The sequence below is a fragment of the Triturus cristatus genome, chromosome 2_1 (assembly GCF_964204655.1).
Source record: "Triturus cristatus chromosome 2_1, aTriCri1.1, whole genome shotgun sequence".
In the NCBI taxonomy this organism is placed as follows: domain Eukaryota; kingdom Metazoa; phylum Chordata; class Amphibia; order Caudata; family Salamandridae; genus Triturus; species Triturus cristatus.
In genome coordinates, this window is record NC_140581.1 from 1,157,916,141 (window position 1) to 1,157,940,111 (window position 23,971).

A 23,971-nucleotide genomic window follows, 5' to 3' on the forward strand; every position below is an offset into this window, starting at 1 on the left:
GATGTGTGCTGCATGGAATGTTGGAGTGATGATGCGCTTCGGAATGTTAGGAGCCTGTGAGGTGAAGTGACAGTTGAGAATGGGCTGAGCAGCAGGCAGGCTGCTCCTGGTGGGACTGCTCTACAGATCTCAAATACCTTCTGTGTTGGAACTTATCTACTTGTAACTTACTACAATAAATCCTCTTGAACTTCATCCTACCAGCGTGGACCTTCATTACGACACGTGTTCTCTTTGAAACTTACAGGAAACTGAACAAAGGAATAACAGCTATCGGTAACTTCACGAATTAGAACCAGAATGCCATGCTTAATGTTTTATCAACTCCTTTCCATAAGAAGAAATAAGCATTTATATAAATTTCTTCCAGGGAGGCACACAATATTGCCTGTGGGATCCATTAACAAAATATTATTTACCTTACAATCCTCTTTAGTCATTCGTTCCTTAAATAGTGGATGAGAAAGCATGGCTTCAATGTATAGTGCAGTAGCTACTTTGCTCCCACCAACTGTTCCATTTATGCCCTCGGAAGCGATTCGCACCTAGAGAAAAATGAGAACAAAAAGGGGACATGGCATAGGTTTTTAGTAAAGGTTTTTAAATGTGCTGATCATCAAAAAAGTTACCATGACATCGTACTGGACCATCCATATTAAAACTAAGCATAATATTCTGAGTTTGCTATATAATCGGAAATATGGGTGGAGCTGCACACGATTACGGTAAAAATAGCTACCTGACCAACAGGAGCCAAGTTTTGGACCTTTCACTGTGCTTGAGAGGCACTAAGGTCAGAAGATGGAGGATTAGACCCAGCACCTCAGAAATATTTCAGCTTCATAAGTCCGAAGCCCAGCTTTAAGTGACAGCTGCCGTGAAGGCGACTGAGGCACCTATTCACACACTGTATTCTGTAGTATGTGCAGCAGTACTACAATAGTACTACTCTACACCTTAGTCTCTCCTATCTTTTCTGTGCGGCGATCTCCACCCTGACTGCGGAGATCTCCCCACAGATACGCCTTTGTTTTCGGTGTAAACGTGGGAGGAACATGAGCAGGAGATGGAAAATAGAGAATGTTTACGAATAGATAGGAGTTTAGAGAGAAGTAAGGAGTGGGTTAAGAGAGGGATATGAAGGGGTTAAGGGAGGGATAGAAAGGGGGTTATGGAAGGACATGCACCCACCAACAAAAGAGTAAGCCCCTTCCTACTTACAAACTGCACTTCTAAAGATTCTCCAGCCCAATAAGACCCAAAATAGTAATAATTGTACTCCAGCTCAGACATGGATTAAATCCAGTACCACCCTTGGCTGTTCACAGATACTTCAACAACATCCCATCAAAATGATGAAGGTAGGCACTTAAATAACAAGCATTTACAATGCAATGGTCTCGGCATTGGTAAAGTTAGAGCTATTGGCATTGCTCATGACATTATTTTTGTTTAGGTTTTTGTTTTTAAAACATTTAAAGAAACAGCATTATTATTTACAATGTCAATAGCTTAATCACTCTCAAATGCGAGACCTATTGCATTTGCACCCACACACAGAGCCACCTACACACACACTGATTAAGCTATTGACATTGTAAACAACAATGCCGTTTCTCTACATGTTTTAAAAACAAAAACATAAACAAAAATAATGTCATGAGCAATGCCAATAGCTCTACCTTTAACAATGCCGAGACAGTTGCATTGTAAATGCTTGTTTTTACTGCTTGTGGTATTTTCAATTTCTGATTCTTGTCATCCCTTACTTATTAATGTTGCTAAATCATCACACCTTGCTAAAATTGCTGAAGTTGGTTACCCGTCTTGTAAAAAGTCCCAACTTGTACACCACCCGCATTTGGGTGCTTCCAGATACCTTCTGCACATGGCTTGGCATGAGATTTTAGACACTCACTGCCATCTTGATAAACTAATACTTTTGAAAGGTGGCAGAAGTGTACAGCTATGGAAGGCAGTATGTAATCCTTCTTGGCAGGCAGCAATAGTTCCAGTAGGAAGAAATCAATGTTCTTTATCCCAGAGTCCTCAGTGCAGGGGAGGTGTAAGATACATCCATAGAGTCCCAGAACAACTCTACTGCACTGCTCGCTAGTGGGCGCTGGCATTTCCATAACAAGTGAAGACAAATTATTCTCCGCAGAGAAGACATCAGATAAACTACAATTCTGTCTTCAAATTAAAATATAAAATCGCCACCCAATTCTCCTTATTCCATTTTAGTTTTTTGTGTTTTTTTTTTGCTTTTTTGCCATCTTTTCCTAGTTGTTCTATTAACTCCCACTTCTCTTCTTAACAACTCCATGTACATTAGGGGGTGGGGAGATTAGTTTATCTCTTTCATAAATGTATACCTCTGCTCTGCTGTAATAATGGAGGCAACAATAGTAAAAATTTTAAATAAAGATATTATTGAACAAAAAAGCTTATTTTGTGTATTTTGGGGAGGGAGGAGAGTGATTGGTTGGAAGCCCTACCTCATCAAAGGCCTCCTCTCTCACACGGTCAAAAAATGATCGAGGTTGGCAGGTCAGACATGCAAACATTTTTGAACCGCCAAGTGGAAAATCAGCGAACGAAAATTGTCTCAATGTAATATCCTCGTTAGCTTGCTCTGCATGTGGGGTGATTTTAAGCTGAACAAAACAAAAACGTTAGTGGGATTAAATCACCGGGAGTGTCCTGATCAAATCGGGAGTGTTGACGGGTGAATTATGGGTGTTGCAGTCTTGACGTGCAGACACTTACAGGTGGAAAGTGGAGAGCTGGGGACAGGGTCCATGGTGACATGGAGTGAGCAAACATCCATTCTGAACTTCAGTGACCCCTGGGGGTCTGACGCAGCAGGACGCGTCCCTGACGTCTGTGCACGCGCAGACACCTCGGTACAAAGACAAAACACAGCAGAGAAGACATACTCCGCAAGACGTGCATTGGTCTGCAATGCAAAAGAATGCGTCACGGCTGGATTTGATGTGTGATTCTGTCTCAGAACCCAAGTTAATAACTTTTTCGTTGGCTTTGAAGATGTGCAACTGGGCTTCCAAAAATGGAGCTAACCAAGCTATACGTTTAACAAATCATGAAATCAAACCAGATGCCCTCAGCCTTGAAAGCACGGTGGAGTTTACAACTATGAAAAATACACAAATATATCCTCCATACAAAGCGCTGATGTTGAATTAAACAAACAGTACTAACTCTGAAACGCTGCTAAGAGATGCAGCTACATACACACAGCAGTTTTGTGTGAAACCTATTCCCCGAGTTCGTTGCATCTAAGAGGTTCCGGCTCACAGAGAACGCTTGTTTTCTGACCGAAAATGTTAAAGAAAATAAAATGGCCAAGTCTGGCTCTGGCCCAGAATCTTAGTGGGTGGGGGCGGGGTATGCTCCTTCAAGGGCTGGAGTGGATGGAGAGGAGGGGCGTCTAGGCGCTCCCTGCACCTCCGTGGTCTGGGGTAGAGGAGGATGGGGGACATGTAGGCGGGCCCTACACCTCCCAGAGCTGGTGCAGAATGGAGCCAGTCACAGCTGAGTGCACACCTCACCGGGCCAGTAGAGAGGGAGGGGACAGCCACCCGAGGAAGGGCAGAAGAGACAGCCAGTGCTAGGCACCCACCTCAGAAGGCCGGCAGAGAGGTAGAGCTGGCATGGTTCCAAGTTGGCTCCATGCCATGTGTGGCAATTTCAGTTGGTCTTGGATTTGTTCGAGCAGCACTCTGCGTTCTGTTTTTGACGCCTTTTTTACTATAGTTAAAGCAAATCTCCCCATCCCAAGTTGCAAAAGTAATTAGCGTTCTGTTTTTGACGCCTTATTTACTATATTTAAAGCAAATCTCTCCCTCACAAGATGCAATGTTAAGTTGCATAAAAAGCCAAGGCTGATTGAAGGTGGCATCGAGGCACTTGCCAGCTATTCGGGGCAGTGGAGGCTGGGTCTGCACTTCAAAGGACTGGTGGAGAGAGAGGGGGAGGGGTGAGATAGAATATGCACCTCTAGGGTTGTTGGCGAGGGGGACGGACGGCACCTAGGACAGGCCCTGCAGATCACATGTCTTGAGGTGGGCCAAGTCCCGGAGTGTCGTGCAGACATGGCGGGCGGCACCTCGGGGGCTGGGCATGATGTGTAGGGGGATGAAGGGAGGTTGGGGCGGAGGCATGCCACGGAGCCAGGATCTTAGTCAGGGTGGGGTCTCCTCTCCCACTTAGACTGTGGTGAGAGACATTCTTTTCCAATGAGAAAAAAAATAAACATTGAGCGGTTGAGTGAAAAGGAGGGAGTGACCCTATTTGGAAGGGAGTGTTCGCCGTGTGCTCAGTCCAGTGCATGGCGATCATTCCTCAACTTGGAGACTCCGAATTCAAGCGAAGAATAGATTACAATTACCTACAAACCACGAGTTTGCACTACAAAGCACAAACACTGACACACACAACCACGGGGTGGATCGATGCCGCCGCTGAGGAGGGGCAGAGGGGTGGGGCAGGCAGGGAGGGTGCCAGAGCGGGACTGAGCTGAGGTTGCCAGGGAGAGGGGGAGGGAATCTGAAGAGCGGATGCAGTGTCGAAGTAGGAAGGCACTACTGTGGTGTAGACTCCTGCTAGGACTACAAACCACATGCTCCTCCCTGCCCCCGATACCGCAGGAAGCCCTGTGCTCCACTTATATCGCACTGACGCTAGTCCCACAGCCTGCAAGTGTCAAGTAGCATTTTGTCCTCTGGTACAATCCTATAGTGGCAGAGGTCACGTGATCTACCACAGCACAAAGGGAAAGCAAAGATCACTGGCAGTGGCCAGCGACAGAATATCCATCCACTCCCTCACCTCACCAAGACTTTCCAGGCAAAACATCTGCCAACAGCAGCACCGGGCATAAGGACTTTGACCAAGCAAGATGCCCTGCAGAAGAACGAAACAGCCCGGAACTGACCGCCACGTGTTGCTTAGAGCCAGCTCAACACCCGCAACAAACAAGTAAAGAGGAACAAGCCGAGGGCACCGGAAGACACCACCGCCTTTCTCAGAGGCAGAGCAGAAATGCCTCGGAGAAACGCAGCGTCCTTTTCGGATTCGGTGTTTTGCTGTTAACTCCTCCTTGAGACTTCTTGCAAAAAACACGCCCCCCGATCCGAAAAGGACGGGGCCTGATCTGAATGACTGACCTCTTCTCCAATGGCTGGCCAGCATTCAAGAGGCCAGCCAATGGAGAACAGGGGAGAAGAGGGGCGGGTTCAAGCCCCTCTTCTCCAAGTCATTAAATCTCGGAGCTAGACTGCGCAAGCACAGCCTTCGCAGCCGAGACCTAAAAAAACACCGTAAATAATGTTACATTAAATTAATTTATAGAACATTTAAAAAATGTATACACAATTATTTTAATGTTTAAAAAATAACATATAAATTACAAAAAATATTTTATAATACAATATTTGAATACATTTTTAAATTGAAAAACTAATTTGACTTTAAAAAAAAATCTCTACGTAACTTTCAGAAAATAAATATAAACATTTTACTATTGGTATTTTTTATAAGCCTTTAAAAATCATTTTAATTTAATGTACTTACATTTAATATTTACTTCAAAATGTAGTTAATAGTGTGGTAGCATTTAAAAAAAATGTGTTCTACATTCAAAATACATATATAAAATTAATATACATCAACATTTAATATAAAATATTGTAACTTTAAAAATAAAAAAATTACTAAACTTTTATACATTTTGCTAAACTTTACCATAGAGAGATCTCCACCCTCATTGATGCGGTCTTACTAAATAATCAGAACATAAAATACGGTCACAAAGTCCCTACTAGTAGTAACTATATGCTCGTATATGACAGTTAAACTGACTCAACCCCTGTTTTAGTGGATAGGTTATTGTAAGTTTGCACTCTGTAATAACAGACTCTAAAATGGTGAATAGCCTAAAGTAGTAAAAATGCTAAAAAGTGTAAGAGTAATTTTACAGAAGTACATTTACTTATGTGTAAAGTTATCTTTGAGAATAGGCACCATCGAGTTCTCTTGTAGTGATAGCCATCACTAGGTTGTAAAAGATGCCTTGGCCAGTGGGCAGTGGGCAGTGGCCAGTAGTTGGGACCAACACACCTGAGGTGTCTAGAAGTCTTCTGAAGCTCTAACTTAGCTTGTTACGAAATATTTGCCACAAAGCGGCCTGGAAGTGCTTCAGAGCATGTGCTAGTGTTCTCTGGTTTGATAGAGGCATCCATGTTAATAGAGAGACCAGCATCCAGAGGAACCAACTAGGATGTACTTGAGGTCTATGCTGAACACAAGTACTGCCGGCTGTGGAGTCTTTCTCCAGAATGAGAGAAGCACCTTCCACAGTAGGGGGAGGCCACAGGCAGCAACTAGAGAACAGATAATGGTGGGATAAACTGACTTCAAACCCCATGTGTAAAGAGCAATCTGCTCAGAAGATGGATCCAACGCACATTCTTGTGACCCTGTCCTGAAAGAAGCACATGGCTCGATGAGTAGCCAGTAGCAGCACCCCAGATGTGCTATTTGGTCTCATAGATCTCAAATTCTATGTCAGGACCGGAGGCGAGGATTATGCTTTTTATGCTTTCTTCCTTCGCTTTAATAGCATTATTTCAAAACAGCAGCCATTTTAAACATTTCAAAACTACCTTTCCCATGAACAACAGGAAACACAAACAGTTCATAAGTCCGTCTTTAATGTCGGCAGCATTTAATGTCCCATAGGCCCCTGTCGCTGCTTATACTCCCTCTTTCTTCGCTGCTCAGCAGCCAGTTAAGTGCTCTTCTTTGTTTCTCTGGTTTTCTCAGGCAATTTGAATGAGTTTTTCATCAATGTAATGTTATTTGAGACCGTATTGTGTACGATCTAACACACCACTTGTAAATGTTTTTCCCTTTTAGTTCCCCTTCCAGTCGCGGGACCACTATGGCACTCTTTACGTGACTGGGCCCATTATCATATGTATTGCGGTGTGGCCTTTGTCTCACTATAGGGCACTGGCTGCTTGCAGCGCTTCTCTCTCTCCCATTCAAGGCAGTTGAGTGCACATTGCCGGAGCCTGCGAATCGTCCACCCTTGTCCCACTGCTCAGGGTTATGCCCAGTGCGTGCTGAGTCTGTATTTTACCTGCATCTTTCTTTCTTTCTGACGATCCCGCTGGGGGTCTGTATTTTGCGCAACATGCACTGACATCCTATGGGGTTGTGTTGTAATTCAGGCACTGAAGATTCATGTGGGACACATTCCAGGGCAGCGAAGCCATACGATAATTAATGGTGTGTGGTCCCTAGGACTTGTGCCCTCCCTACTGTATGCCTCTGGCCCACCAACAATTCAGATGCGATAGATCTGGATGATATTATCCATCCAAAATCAGTGGTGTGGGCCCCGGGAGACACAGTGGTGAAGTTTGCTGCGGGGTGTCTCTGCAATTCTTTGGAAAAGGATGCCCGAAATTGCCTCCAGGCAGAGTGTCCACGGCTTACCCTGCAGGGAAAGGTGGCCCTCACCCCCGATATAGACTCCAAAATGGCCACCTTCTTAGCAAAGTACATGAAAGACCCAAAGAAGGGCATAGACAGGTCGTGGCACTAGTGCCAAGACAAGCTCTTGGATGCCATAGGTCCTATGACCAAAATCTTGGATATGACAGAAGAGGTTAAAGTGTCATGTTCCCTCATCTCCCATAGGTCCTCTCAAATTGGGTGCAGCCCGCAATCATTTTCATGGGAAACAAGAACTGTGCATTATCTACAGAGCGCCGCTGCTCCTTGCTTATCAAAGTAGACCCCAAAGTGGGGGACCTTGCCACCTCAGAGGCAGGTGCAGTAGCTCAAGGGAGGTTATTTGGGAACACTTTTGTGAAAGAACTTCACAAGTTCATGGCAACATTCACATCACTGGATAAAGCGCAATCCAACATAAGCCACATATCTACCCCACAAGTTTTCCAGGGGGCCGGTTGTAGCAGGGGCCACTCGACCAGCCGTCCCTTCTTCCAAATCCCTCCCTGATAACAAGGCTCTGGGCATGGTCAGTACCAGAACAACGTGTGCTTTACCAACTTCTACCCGACAAGAGGGCAACGCTTCCATGGTCATGGTGAATACAAGGGACAGGCCAGTGGCGCCAGCGTAAACAGTAAGTGTCCTTCCGTCTACCCAGATAAGAATGGGGGCGCATCTGGCAGGCTCCCTTATGGCCTGGTCTTCAATCACCTCAGATGCATGGGTGTTACAAACAGTGCAGGGCTTCTACATAGAGTTTTACAGCTGACCTTAACCAGGTTACCCGCTCAAGGCCCATATGTTTCTCTGCCCGCGATGCAGCGCTCATAGGAGAGGAGGTCTTCCCCCTCATGCACAAGGAGCTATCTGTCAGTCGGAGTTGCACCCCACTGGTTTTCTAAAAATATTTTTCTGGTCGACAAGACTGACGGAGGCGGCAAAACTGTTATCAATATCAGGGACTACAAATGAGTGGCTGGTTTACAGTCACTTCTAGATGGAAGGCATTCATCTCCTCAGCGATTTGTTGCTTCCGTCAAACTGGATGGTGCACCTGGATCTGAAGGACGCATACTTGTCAGTCCAGGTGTTTTCCCCCCCATCTCAGATTTCTGCAGTTTCTGTGGTGGTCCCAGACCTTTGAGTTTATCACGCTCCCATTCGGTCCGTTGTCAGCACTGTACTGTTTTATGAACGTCCTCAAACTGGAGGTAGAATTCCTCAGAGCACAAGGAATCTGACTAATTGTCTACCTGGATGACATGCTGCTCATGGCTCAATGTCCCAGGAAACTGGTCTCCCATCTCCAGACAGTGATCAACCTCTTGCAAGGCCTAGGGTTTGCAATCAACGAGAAAAAGTTGCGTCTCTCCCTTATCCAAACAGCAGCCTTCTTAGACTTTGTCACAGACTCTACTAGGCGTCCCTAAGCCTTCCTTCTCGGAAGATGGCAAATATTAGATACAAACTCCGCCAAATGCTAACCAAGCCTTACGCGTCACTCAGGTAGATTACCCAGCTGGGGGCCTCCTCCTTTCCACGATCCAGGCATCTTCCAGGGGTCACTCCATTATCGGGCATTACAGCGACTAAAGGTGCATCATATGTGGAGGGATCTGACATAAGCCTATTCTGTGCCCCTGACAGACGAGGTCTGGGAAGAAATAGGATGGTGGCTTACCCATATGGAAGTATGGAACGGGAGGGCCCTCTTCGATTCTGCTTCTGACTTGGTGATCGAATTGGACACCAGCACACCCGGCTGAGGTGCCCGTCGTGAGGATTTCTCCACCGGAGGAAGTTGGTCACCAGAAGAACTGAGCTTACACATACATTTTTTGAGCTTCTGGCAGGATCGTTCACAGTCCAGTGCTGGACCAAGGATCAAATATAGTCTTGGGTCCTGCTAAAAATTACCAATGTTTCAGCAGTGGGAGGTACCAGATCTCCGCCCTGGCAGACATGGAGAGGATTTCTGGAACTTTTGTCTGGAAAATCAGATCTCCGTGACGGCAGAGTACCTCCCGGGCCAAGCAAACCAGGTAGCGGATTGGCACTTCAGACACCTCCAGGACTCAAGTCTATGGAAGCTGGACCTTAACGTCTTCCAAAAGCTAGCCAAGACCTGGGGCTTTTTCTCGATCGATCTGTTCGCGTCTCGATCACCAGCTGCTATGGTTCTTCAGCTGGAGACCGAACCCGCTGGCGACAGCAACAGATGCATTTCTCCAAGAGCTATGCTTTTCCCCCCCTTCTCAATTATCACTCAGGCGTCAGCTCAGGTACGCTGGCAAGGGGCGGAGGTACTCATGATAACCTCCAATTTGAGGTGGTTTACGGTTCTTCTGGAACTTTCTTGGGATTATCAAATCCAACTCCCCTGTTTCCTCACATTCTGTTGAATCCAGATCTAATGCTGCATCGGCTGGTTACAGAGGGATTTCTGCAGCTGATGGGGTGGTGGATTATAGGCAATGCTAGACACTCCCAGGCCTTTCGTGACATGCTGAATTCCTCCTGTCCAGGGCGTAGGCGGACAGTTCTACCAAACAATACTGCTCTTCTTGTATGGGGTGGGTACATTGGTGTCTGCAAAGGGGTTTGGATCCCATGGGCGCTGATGTAGTGCAGGTGCTGATATATTACCATTGACGGGCCCCTGGTGGGAGAACATCCTTTTGTTTGCCAGTTCCTCATAGGCATTCACATTTCTCTCCCTCTGGAACCACGCTATTCAGTGCTTTGATACGGGAAGTTGGTTCTGAACCTTTTCCTGTCATGGCAACAGAATCGAATTTTTAATCGCAGAAAGAACTTTCGGCTAAACCAGTGATGCTTCTCTGCCTTGTTTCATGCGAGTGGATTTCGGATGTGCGTGCCTTGGATATTACAGCCAGGGTATTTCCCTTGGGTGGGGTAGTTTTTACGATAATAAGATTTACGAAGTCAAATACTCGTACAATATTTTACCCAGGTTTCAGAGACTCCCCAAAACTGTGTGTTGTGCGCTGCCTTAAAGCATATGGGGAAATTACTCAATCGTCGTCCTTCTGGGTGAAAAGCAGTTTCTTATTCCATTGAGAAAACCATACAAAGCGGTGTTGTCTCCTACAATAGCCCGATGGGTCCGTAGGGTGATACAAGAAGCTGGCATAGATACCGAAGTGTTTGGGCGCATTCCGCAAGTTGAGCAATGGCTTCAAAAGCTTACTGACTAGGGGCAGAAAGAGAGGATTTAATGCATGCAGCACATTGGTCCTCAGACTCTACTTGTAAGAAATTATGTTTTAAGCTGGTGGTGGAAGTGGCTTAATTGGTGGTGAGTAAGCTTTGGACTAGCATATTCTTCGCCCCTGGTCCGCACAATGAATGAACATTTGCTAGGCTATGTGATGGTAAGCTTCAATTATATTAAGGACGTGGAGGTGAGTATTATCGCACCTTACCGTCAAGCGAGATGCGGACCCTCCGCATTTTAAAGTAAGTAGTTTGGTTTTCCATGGTGACGATTACAGTTGTATAACTTACAGTCGTTGTTTCTTAAGTTCCCTGTCTCTGTATCCAGTCATGGCTATAGTGTTACCTGCTTTGACAAAGGAGGGTTTGGAACGGTTACTGACGATGCATGTCTTTGCAGGAAAAGACGGATCGAAACAGCTTGCGTGAAATCAAGCTTATGGTGTGATTCGGGCAAAGAAAGAGGGAGTACAAGCAGTGACAGAGGACTACGTTTGGAACCACGCTGTGGACATTAAAGAATGACTTATGAACTGTTTGTTTTCCCTGATGTTCATGGGAAAAGTAATTTTGAAATGTTTAAAATGGCTGCTTTTTTAAAATAATGTATATAAAAGCGTAGAAAGAAAGCATAAAAAAAGCATAATCTTCGCCTCCGTGACTTGAATAGAATTGAAACTTACCAACACATAGATAGGCAAATTTTCATTCTGCCTACAAAGAGATGCTTATCCTTGCGGCGTCTTGAAAAATTTGCCTTTACTGGGAAAGCCTTGTTTGGGACAGAGAGACACATGGGTCTATGGATCAAATTCAGCAGTCAGTGCAACACCTAAAAAGTGCCTACAACCTTCATGGAGTTCAAATGTGCCATAGAAAGCCATCTGTATGAGGAGACCCTGAGTATTTTCTTGTGGACTGTGAAGCACTATCTAGAGACAATGAAGTCTGCACATTGGTGAGGGGAGACCAGAAGTAGAGTAGTAGTCAGAGACCTGGAACAGTGAGGTCAGAGATATTTAACTTTCCAGATCTGGCAGAACCTTGGTCAGTAGGTAGAAGCTAACAGACAGCGGCAGACTAAGGTTGATTTCATGGTGCTCAACCTTATCCTGGAAAAATCCTTTGGTTTGTATACCTTTCATGGGCGTGTGGAAGACTATGTTGATTTGAGAGAGGATCATAGGTCTGTGGAAGGGGCCCAATGGCAGGGAACACAGATACCTGAAGGCCTTGTGGAGCTCAGGCAGAGCCTTGAAAGAGCAATCTAGCCTGGAAAACCAGAATTCCCATTCTCATGCACTGTCAGTAAGTGGAGGCTGCACCAATAGTCTCAGCTTGATCAAGATCTCTATGCAAGAGGAGTATTTGTGCCCTCCATGAGTGTTCTGCAACAATGTCTGTGGTTGACAGAATCAATAGAGTGGCATTAAGCAAATTGTGGCAGCACTTTGGAGGGCAATATTGGTTTACTGGAGACTAAACCAGGGTGGAAAGGGATTCATGTGTGAGAGGAGGATGAGCAGATTCTGTTCACTGCTCTGTACTATAAGACACTTTTAATAAATGTGATATGAGAACTGGACCCATGCGATCATTCAGATTTCATATGAAAAGTTGAGGGTCCATTTCCTGGCTGACATTACAAATTTGTTCCTGGAATCATTAAAATACTAGAGTTAAAAATGCCCCAAATGTTACAACCAGACAATATTAGCCAGTTTGCAACAGGTAACACACTAATAGGAACCTGGCTATAGTGACAATAGGAGCTCATTGTTAGTCACCTGGATTATGGTAATGCCTTAATGGTAGAAACGAATCCGGGACTTTTAGCCAAACTCCAGCATGTACAGAACACAGCTGCCCACCTGGTCTGTAACCAGCCACCCGAGCAACTTCGGAACCCATGCTCAAATCTTTACACTGGCTACCCATAAAAAAGTGTGCCCTCTTTAAGTTTCTTTGTCTGGTACACAAAGCTGTACACAGAAGGGCCCACGGTATCTGCACAACAAGTTGCAGCCTTACATTTCTACACACAACCTTAGGTCTAGTGAGCAACTTTTGTTTCGCCTGCAGCGTATACGCACAGTCAGGCACAGAGGCCGTTCTTTCTCATTCCTGGTCCCCAATACTGGAACCAACTACCCTTGCATCTACGTGTGTGTTCTGCTCCAGTTCAATTTAAAAAATCCTTGAAAACCTGGGCCCTGTTAATTTTATTTCCGACCTATGTGGGTGCAACAGCACCAAGAGACCCTCTCAAGGGTGATTTGTTGTGCTTAACAAATATCAATAATAATAATAATAATAAACTCTCAACTTTAACTGTTTAGGTAGGATGGCAAGGCAGAGTTTTAGCCAATCTCCTCATCAGACAGGCACAGAATCCAACTTTCTTAAGATGATAGCCTTCAAATAGGAACAGCAAGGCCCTCAAATAGGAACAGAGTGTTTTCTTTCATTTTTGACCAAAGCACATAACTTTTACTTTTCCAACGTTTAGCTCTAAAGAGAAGTCACCCCCATAAGACGTTTTCACCTTAATTATAGAGCGCAGGCCGTTGGCAATTTTTTTAGGCAGTTCAACTTTCCATTTAGGAACACCAAGATGATCTTTCTTAGGGTTATCAGAATATTAACTAAATACATATGAAACAATGCTCACAGCAGAATGCTTATATAGATTTCACTGCTATGTAGATGGATGGGGTTAGATGTTTCTGTCTACCATCGATATAAGTTAAAAATGTCAAACAAAAAAGCTGTTCTATACTTGTATTTTTTAGGCTTGACCAAGTTTCTGAAGCCTACTCTTTTCACCAACCTCAATATATTCTCAGCATATCTAATGCAGTGGTACTCACTGTATGAGAAATGCACCCCCTTGGGCCTGGTAGACAATTTCTGCGGTCTACTGGAGTGGTCCTCTATTCTCTGGTCCACACCACCAAGCTAGGTCCTAGACCAGTAGGCCTCAACAGCAATCATATTCCTCAGGTATACTTGCAATGCTAGCATTGTTTGTGCCCATAGCCTTCCCCTCACCCACGGTTGCCTATTAGCATAGAGGGGATGGGCTGCAAGGGCTGGTCACAGGGTAGAGGTAAATAAATACACTGATAAAAAAAACAGTAGTGCACCTCCAACCCCCGAAACTGGCTTCAAGAAGCTCTGATATTTTTATTTCCTTCAAAGCAAAACTCCTGAGGTCAATTTTTCTTGATAAATGTCCTTGATCAAACTACCAACCTTGCATTAATTGTGTTTGATTTCACCGCTAAACCAGGAGCCTCACAAATTACAAATTTACTGGCAATGCCTTTTCTAACTGTTGATTACTAGGGTATTATTTACGTTTCTTTCCCCTATCAAATGTGTTTTAGCCATGTCAAGTGACCTGAATTTCTTCTGCAACACCATGTCACGAAATTGACTGACTACAAAAATCCTTAGTAGCCACAATTGCATCTGTCAACACATTTAAAGATATTTGGAAGAGTTTGTGATCTCGTTCTAATCCTAAAGAAACTTAAATATGAGGAAGGAGTCAGCCTCCTGATTCAACACTCCGCAGTAATTAATACATTCTTTCCTAAGTGAAATATATATTATCACCAAATACCTGATCACACCTTTAGAGTTCAAGAGGTAAGATGTTGGTAAAGAATACTTGAAAACTGTAGCCCTGTTCATTTGAGTAAGGCTCTAAAATATCAGACTAAGATGCTAAAACTAAGTACATCATCAAATGTTGCTGTTGTACTCAATTACTAGAAATTGGGTTCTCAAATAGCACTAAAGGGTGATATTTTATTTCAGGGAGGCTTAGCAAACAACTTAAGAAAGAGTGCCTATCCCTAAACAGCAATAGTCAGTCAAGAAGGCTTTATTTCGATATAAATATATCTTAAAAAGCAGAAAAACAGTAAAATACATTAAAATAGTAAAAAGGAACCAGAGCATGGAGAGGTAAAAAAACATTTCATACTGCTACAGGTGCCAATAAATTAACTAAAAGCTATAAGTATTTGGTTAAAAAAAAGATTAAACAAGATACAGAAGCCTAGATGATCTGATACGCCAGGCCGATCCTAAGAACTTGGCTACACCACAAGCAAAGAGGGGCCGTGGATCATTTTTTAAGATTCGTAGAGCCTCTAAATAGTGTCTAGTTCCCAAAACTCTGCATAGTGGCTTAAGCCATCTACTCCGGGGGGCTGCATAGGCCTGACATTCAAACAGGAAATGGGCAACGGACTCAGAACTTTTTACACAAAAAGGACAAGAGGAAATTGTCTGGGATGGAACCTTCCACTTGGAAGTCAATTCACCGACCGGAAGTAAGCCTATTCTAAATTGAAAGTAAAGTGCTCTATCCTTACGGTTTGAGATTATATCCAAGTAAGGTTCGCAGAAGTGGACATCCTTAATCAGAAAAAAATCCATGGCGGACCTACACAGATTGGCATTACTACTTCTGTTGTCGGCTACCCAGCTCCAATAGATCTTTTTCAACTCAGACTTGGGGGGTGCAGTTCTATTGTACCAGTCCTCACCACGTCCGAGGCTAAGAAGAAGACGCTTGACTTCCCTCAACCAAGGAATCTTGGCCCAGCCTGGTGACCCCAACACGTCGGTTAGGCCATCTGCATAACTGGATAGTTCTGATTTTCTCCAGATTCTTGCCCATAAAAGAAGAGGGCGGAGCCTAGCCTGGTCACTAATTGACCGGGTTCCCGTGTCTAGTAGCTAAGGAAGGGTTGGGGTACTGTACGGGAGCCCCATTAAATCTTTAAGGAATTTGCTTTCAGAGCGGGATAAATAGACCATCTTATGAACCCCCCACAGTTCAGCCCCATATAGAGCAGCGCTAACACCCCTTGCCCTGTAGATGTCTAAAACGGGAGCGATGGGTTTCAGGGATGAAGCACGATGTTCCTTAAGGAGGGCACCCACCACCCTCTTGTGAATCAACAACATCTTTTGGTGGTGGCATTTCCAGGTCATGGAGTCACAGAGATGGATACCGAGGTAGTCGAACTCTGAGACTCTCTCAAGGGCGACGGAATCCAGAGTCGGAGGTTTGGCCAACTTTTTCGGGGAATTAAGGACCAGGTACTTTGTCTTCGCTGTGTTGATGACCAACCCTCTTTTATCGCAAAAAAACTTAAAGTTGGCTAATAAACTCTGCGAACCAGCCGGAGTTTTAGAAATCAGGAGGGTATCATCTGCAAATAGAAGGGTAGGTATTTTTCTGCCAGCCAGGGATGGTGCATCTGCAGGATGTTGTAGCAGGTGCTCCACCACTCCATTAACATACAATGAGAACAGAGTGGGAGCAAGAACACATCCCTGGCGAACCCCTCTATTTACAGGTATGCGTGCTGTTTTTTGTCCCCGATTACCCCACCTGATTTGTGCGAAATTATCAGCATGGAGGTTTATCAACAAACCCAACAAATAGGGTGGAATACCCTGATCATCAAGCACACTCCATAGTTGGCTGCGGGGAACTAGGTCAAAGGCAGTCCGCAAATCTACAAAAGCGAGATACAGACTGCCCTTGCCCAGTAGAACTACTTTCCAATATAGCATCAAAAGTCGAATGGATTGCTCTATTGTCCCCGTGCCCGATCTAAATCCTGCCTGGAAGTCTGAAAGAATACCCTTTTCCTCTACCCACTGCAATATCCTAGTCAAGATCACTTTCCCAGCCACCTTTTGTGAAGTATCTAAAAGGCTTATTGGGCGGTAGTTGGCTGGGTCATTCCGACAGCCTTTCTTAAAAATTGGGACGACCTCAGCACCCTTCCATGAGGTCGGGAATATTGCCCCTTTAAGACAGGAGTTCAATAGGGCAGAGAAGTTTTCCCCATTCTTCCGAGTTGAAGCGTAGCAAATCTCCAGGTATACCGTCCGGACCTGCTGCTTTATTGGGCACCAGACTAATAATCGCCCCTACCACTTCCTTAGATGTGAATAGAAGCTAATCCTTAGGCTGGGACGAAACATGAGGGTGTCGTGCTCTCGAACTATCCCCCTCTTCCTGAACCATTAGATAAAGTTGGGAGAAGTGGTCAACCCACGCACTCTCTGGTACGTTACATGTAATCATTGAGTCCACTGGTTTTTCCCTAGATCTTAATAGGTCCCAAAAACCCTTTGCATCTTTCCTAGAGCTTGCAGCCTTCAAGTCCCACCAAAACTGATCTTCCCAGTCAACCTTAGCCTTTATTAAGGCTCTCCTATAGTTGCCCCTTGCGGTACAAACCAGGGCACTATTCTTGGATTTAACTGCCTTAAGTAGTTCCGATTTAGCTGCTCGACATGCAGCTGAGAACCACCCAGCAGGAACATTCCTACCACCTCTCTCATTAGCCCCCTTTCCCATATTGTTGGCTATGAATAGCTCACCTATAGCCTGTGTAGTTTGTACAAAAACTGCAGATACCTCCAGCGCACTGAAAGAGGGAGAATCCAGGCGGGGTATGAATTTGGCTAGTATAGATTGTACCTCCCGCATCTTACCCTCATTGCCGATGAAGTTCTTCCATTTCAGGCGCCTGCCACAATTAGAGGGGCACACTTCATGTGTTGATTTCCACACATGGGGAATTGACAGAGGAGGGCTGCCCTTCCACAGAGGGGACAAAGATAGAGCTAAGGGGTTATGGTCACTGTCAATGGAAGGCCGGACCTCCATATCCACCAGAAAAGACCACAAACGAAAGTTCAACATAATATAGTCAATCCTGGAGGAATGGCCAATTCTATTAAACGTATGAGCCCCCAATTGGTCTGATTTGGATCTACCATTGGTTGCTCTAAGACCGTGCTCCAGACAGAGGGCATTAAGGTCAATTGCATTTTGAGACCACCTTTTGATTGGGGCAATTGAGAGCGGCGGGATGCCTCTCCTTACATCATCGTCACTAATACCCAACATGTCGTCCACATCAAGAGGTTCAAATGTGCAGTTAAAATCCCCAGCTAGTAAAACAAAAGAATCTGGGCCACAGTTCTTGAGTTCCTCGTCAATACCCGTTGAGGAAAGAGTAGGTAAACCACCCCTAGTGCCTCTGACATAGATATTAAATATTTCGAGCCCTCCTCCTCCACACGGGCCTCTAACTGAGAGTCTCTGGAGGTCTGGGGAAGAAGTGGCTATGCATTTGATAGAATACCGCAGGGAGATGCTTGCCCAAATTAATAGACCACCGGAGGGTCGCCCCTTACCTCTGTTCGGACGAACAGCTGGTACAAAATAGGTGGTATAACCCAGCTTGTGCTGTGGTTCCAGGCACCAAGTTTCCTGGAACAAGCAAATCCCAAAGGATTCGATAAATGTATTCCAGTCTGGGGTATTTATATTCCGAACTAGACCGGCGATGTTCCAGCTAACCACCTCCAGGGGCAACCCTCCCTGCCCTGAATCTAATGTTCTTATAGTAGGGGTAGTGACAAAGGTGGTGTCTATTTCGCCAACAGGTAGAGCCACAGCATGAGGGGTTTGAGAGTCTTCGACGGGCGACTCCCTACAACGCTGGGGCACCACCTGTATTTCTCCCCAAGGTGTAGGTAAAGGGGAGAGAATAACAATGGAAGGGCTCACCTGCCGCTCTTCGTTGGGTAAACTATCAATTTGTAACTCCCTGGCAACTTCAGTATACAGTTCCCGTGTAGGGGAGATTACCTGTCAATAGTTCTGCCAAAATCGGCCCTGCGCTTGGCTGAGGCTATTATTAAATAGACTAAATTTAGAGGTGCAGCCACGGGATTGTCTGCTCTCCCAGCCCTCCCACATATGGAGTCCAGTTTGCCTCACGGGCAAAGTTGGGGGATTAAAATAACTAAGGTCGCAAGTGCCTATTGTGCCGTGCTCCCTACTAAGCTGACTTCGTTTGTATGTCCCCTGCAGATATAGTTAACAATCCTTGGGTCTTCAAAGTTCACTATGATACAATCCCCATTTATCAATTTTTTCCTAGTGCCAATCCAGCCTACTCTACGTACATGGATGATCCGGCCCTCCCAAAAGTCGGGCAAGGGTCTATTCTCTTTGAGCCAGAATAAGGTCTTGTTAAATAATTCAGTGTAAGGCTCGCGCTTATCCGGGCTAAGCACCGGTACCCCGGTCAGCACAACTACGTAGGGCTGGCAGTCAGGGGGGAGATTTATATTAAGATCCTTCCCACAAGAAGGGCCCTCACTTGGCTGCAGCACCTGGCCCTTTACCGTTTCGACTGGATTAACAATTGGGGTCTCAAGAACATTGTGAACTACTGGAGAAGTAACTACAATACCAGAATTTTCCCTGCCTGTGCAAACTGAGGCTGGAGGGCGTGCCATCTTTTTGCCTGAAGTAATAGTTGTAACCCTAGAGGACTTGAGTTTCTCTGCAGACTTAGAGAGAGAATGGCCAGGGTTACTGGAAGTATCTACCGTCAACACAGAGGGGCACAAATTACGATTAGTCGCTTCTAAAGCAACTGCTAAATTATCAACTATGGTGACTGAGCTAGGTTGAACAGTGGACAGTACCTGGTTGTCAAGACCCCCCCCCTAGGCCATCATCCCTTATTCTTAACTGCAGTTTTAAAAATGATTTTAGTGAAAAAGGTTATCTAGGGTTGTCTGCTCCATTTTATCTATTCGCTCAGTTAGCCCTCTAATTTTATCAAATACTGGAAGGAGTTGGGATTTCATTATTTCCTCCATTTTTGTGATCAAGGGAGAATCTAGAGGGAGAGTCGGTACACTGCCAGCAGTCTGGTTTTTGGGAGCAATAGTTACAAGCCCCTCAAAAGTGCCCTCTTCGATCTCCTCTTGTAAAGGACTTGAGGTCCCCCTTACTACATTATTAGGAACACCCCTCCTAACGCTTGCTCGCCTCTGGTTCTTACATGTGTTGGTCGGTCTGCTTTTTAGTGGGGAGTCAAATTTTCTCCTCTTAGTGGAGGCTGGATGTATTTCTGACTGCACCCCAATAGCCGCCGGGGGGGGTGACATTGGAAGAGTGGTGGGGTCAGCCGGATGTGTAGAAGAAATGGCAGACTTAATTACTGCTAAGGCAGGTCGCCACATGGTCTTGGACATTAAGTACCGTGTCCGTCAGGTTTTCGAGCCCTTCTATGTTGGCTCTCAAGGCCGCTACTCGAGGATGGTCCAAAGGAGGGGGGACAAAAAGGAGCGGGTCCACTGCTCGCTCCAGGGAAGGTATCCGAGCTATCGGGCCAATCGAAGATCGTCTATCACAAAACGGGCTTCGAGAAAGCCGCCGCTCGGCCATGGTGATTTCTTTGTCGATGACGTTGGCCACACGGGTGATAAACTGGTCCATGGTGCCCACCATGCCCCCCTCGCTCCCCCTCAAGCTTTTGCCTGAACGTGTTGACATTACTAATGTAAGAACAGTCCGTAAATGAGTTCAAAACAAAGCCCTGTCAAAAGTTTAGACAGTAGATTGCAGTGGGGAATACATGAGGATAACAGACAGGTATCAAAGCGGGGGGTCCCAGTCACTAACAAGCCAAGAATACGTGGGAGAGCTTCCTCAAATGATGTCCAGCAGACTCCGCCCTAATCCGAGTCCATAACTTTAGGCAAATAACGACACAAAACTGTAACAGTACCTGGAGTGGAACAAGTGCGCTAAGTCCAGGATTAAGAAGGTGGGCCCGGCCCGGCCTCCAGCAGCCCCGGACGGCCACAGACGGCCACAGACGGCCACAGACGGTCCCGCCCTTGTCCCGGGCTTCTCCCGGCGCTGCCCGCGCGCGATCCCGCGACGCGGGGTATGATGACGATTTTAAAGCGCCTCCGGGCGCTAATCCGGTGACGCTGCTTCCGAGGTGGGCCCGGGGATCCTGGGTAGTGTAGTCCTTGCACGCCCTCCCTCCATGCTGCGGCCACGAAGGATTAACACGCGGCGGCGGGAGGGCGGGGGGAAGGACAGAGCAACAACAGGACACTCAGGGACAATGTCAGCCAGGCCCCAGGTACGAGCAGGGACAGCAAAAAGCCACGTTTATAAGACACCCGCTCCGCCGGGTATGATGACGATCTTAAAGCGCCTCCGGGCGCTAATCCGGTGACGCTGCTTCCGAGGTGGGCCCGGGGATCCTGGGTAGTGTAGTCCTTGCACACAGCTGGCTGCTGGAGTCTGTTGTGGCGCTTCAATTCATGCAAAGCGGGGATTGGTGTTAAAAGGAGATTCCGCTTCCTTGTTCGAGTCTGGCGTCCCCCGTCCCGATCCTACGTCACTCGCACCTAAACAACCAATTAATCGCCTTTCTTGTGACCGAAGCAGATAGCGGAGCAATAGATACTGGGCAATCCAAGCAATAGGCAGCAGTCATGGAGGAATTGCAAGTCAGGTACATGTTGTGGCACTCCTGCATGCATCTTCTAGCCTGTCTAGGTCCATTGCAGAAGTGGGAGGGGACGAAAGAGGCCTAGCTCTTGCTCTCCATGTTGGTGTCCACCTCACCGTTGGTGTGGGTGCTACATAATGTGTCTATTTTTGCTGAATAACACCAATATCTGAAATAGTTCAATGAGTGGTGGCAGTTGTTACAATACAATACAATAGAATTTGTAAAGTGTGTGACTGCTTCCGAAGAAGCATCCCAGCACTAGTGGCCTGATTGCGGAACAGAGAAAGACTAGTCAAACCCCAGAACTGAAAGTCTGCGCCTCAAAAAGAAAAGTCTTCAGTAGTTTACAAAAAACTGGTTGAGAAGGTGCGAAACTTAGGGCCTCAGGCAAGAAATTTCAGTGTTTGGGGGTCAAATAGAAAAAGGAGCGACCTCTTCTTCTTGCTTTGTTAACCCTGGGCACACACACAGAAGTTTAGGCGCGTCGGAGTGCAATGATCTATCCTGAAGGTAGGAAGACAATCTTCTTTTTAAATATAGAGGGCCTCTTTGCTCGAAGGCTCTATAAGCGAAGTTTAGTGCCTTGAATTTAATGAGACTAGAAATGGGCAGCCAGTGTAGACTGCGTAAGTTGAGTGGCGAATAGGGAGACAGTTTGTTGGGAAGGTGAAAGAAGATGAAATTTACAAAAAGAAGGTGAGATTTTTCTTTTTTCAAGTCTTAAGATATTAGTCTTAAAGAACTTTTTTTTTTTTTTAATGGGAGAGGGAATTTGGATTTTTTCACGAAAGATATTTTCTATAATGGAGATTGCTCAAGAAACAGATGGTCTAAATCAAAGGAGAAGAAGAGAAACCATAGGGTGTGGGTCCTCTTTACCGAGACAAGCAGGTTCATAAGTACAACTTCAAGCCACTGAAAAAGGCCAGATCGCAGTTATAAGGCAAAGGGGACTGTCTAGGAAGGGCTTCCCTCCAAACACTATATGCACTGTTTTGTAGTTCCTTACTCAACTTCCATTTGCTTAGTAGGGCACACGTATATTTAATTCTAATTGACTGCTTCAATTACTGATTTCTGATTCATTATTTTTTGCCCATTCTAACACCCAACCATTCTAGTCTATGTGTCTTCTGCCTCTGATGAAGCACAATAATGTGTATTAATTAGGAAATTGCAACATAATATTTAAGCATTCATTCTGTTCTCACCCATAGCCTATATCCATATGTACGCCCTATTTTTTAAACATTTTGTTCAGTTTAAGGTTACTGCTTAATTCTGGATTTTGGTTATGGAACTAGATTTCAAAAGAAAACGCCCCATTATTTCGAAGGACTGACCTTTTCTTATGAAAATCATTGCCTTTCATGGTCAGAGGCTATTAAGGAGTTCTGATATGGCCTCAATATGCGAACACCTCTTGAAGATTAGCCATTCCAATTCTCCCAGATCTTCATCCGTGCCTCTTGCAAAACATATATTGCATGATTCTTCTGCCCTATAGCTTTCTTCTAAGGTGCTACATTTGCAACGCCTATACCGGATGCATAACCTACATGATGGCAAGCAATGGATGACTGTGAGAGGGATGGACGGAAAATAAAGCGAGGAGGCCTTAAAGAGGGTTGAATGATGGCGTCATTTAGTTCGCCAAGTCAATAGGAAACAGTGGGACAGTACATTCGAAGGTAGGTGACGATGATAAATAGAGTTTTGGGTTGGTGTCCAGGGCGTTTGCCGGCAACTTGGCTCGTGGTCTTCTTCAGACGTGATGGTACAACCCCGGCGACAGGAACCCACAAAAGAAAAGAGAACAAAAGGCGGTCACTGCATTTGTCCTGTACGCGGTACTTTTGTATCACCTTCTAGAAAGGTACCGTCACTGTTTTATTGCCCCCCCCCCCCGACGTGGGTGAAGGGTGGTTCCCCGCTGGTGTCCAGATAGCGTTGTGGGACACGAGAGGAGTGTTGGTTTTAATATGTGAACTAAGCCCCACAAGAGGGTTCCCCTCGCTTTCAATGCTGGTTCAGGTAAGTGAGGGTATACGACGTAAGTGACCAAACAACAGAAAAATAGTAAGGGAATGTGAGGGTAGTGAGGGGAGATAAAGAACACACTCGTGAGTTTCCCTCCGTTCCCTCCCCTTCTGCGATAGCTTCCCGCCCCCCCCTCTCTCTAGGTTTGTGGCCCCGGCCCCGACCCACGTACCGCGGGGGCCGCAACTCTCCAGAGCTACGGCGGCATTGTTGCGTCTTCCGGGGGTGTCCACTAGTCTTCCGTCCACAACTCCCCCTCGGTGGCTTCTGTCTCTATTCCGTGAGGGCACGACTCATCTGCTTCTTGTCCTCGACCCTCGATTCCTTCGTCTGCTTCTCGTCCTCGTTTCTCCCGTCCTTCGTCTGCTTCTCGTCCTCGTTCCTCCAGTCCTTCGTCTGCTTCTCGTCCTCGTTCTTCCAGGGTGCTTCGATCTATTCCTTCCACCTCCAGTCTCTCGAACACGCACACCCCGGCGTCTTCCGGGTTTACTTTTTCTGTTGGAGGCTCTGCCCCTGGTCTCGGCGTTGCGGTCTCCCATTGGTTACGACCTTGAAGGGGCAGTTCCTCATCCTGCAGAGGAGAAGGACCGAAGGGAATTAACTCCTTCAGCGCCTCGACTTTACTAGCTCCGGTATCTCTCTCACAATGACTACTGTCTCTGTCCCCACCTTCCGCTCCCCAGCCTCCCCCTTTAAACAGCCCTCCAATATTCAGCTGTTCACAACAGAATCTGGCCAATTTAGATAATATCTTCAGCAAAATAACT

At 45.9% G+C, this 23,971-nt stretch overlaps 1 protein-coding gene across 1 annotated transcript in view; it reads right to left on the reverse strand.

Annotated features, from left to right (window-relative positions):
- Positions 1 to 23,971, reverse strand: part of TSTD2 (thiosulfate sulfurtransferase like domain containing 2) — a 175,882-nt gene that overhangs the window by 47,704 nt on the left and 104,207 nt on the right. Inside the window, exon 5 of the mRNA XM_085636601.1 lies at positions 420 to 545. Coding sequence (XP_085492727.1) covers positions 420 to 545 — 126 coding nt within the window. The remainder of the gene's footprint in view (positions 1 to 419; positions 546 to 23,971) is intronic.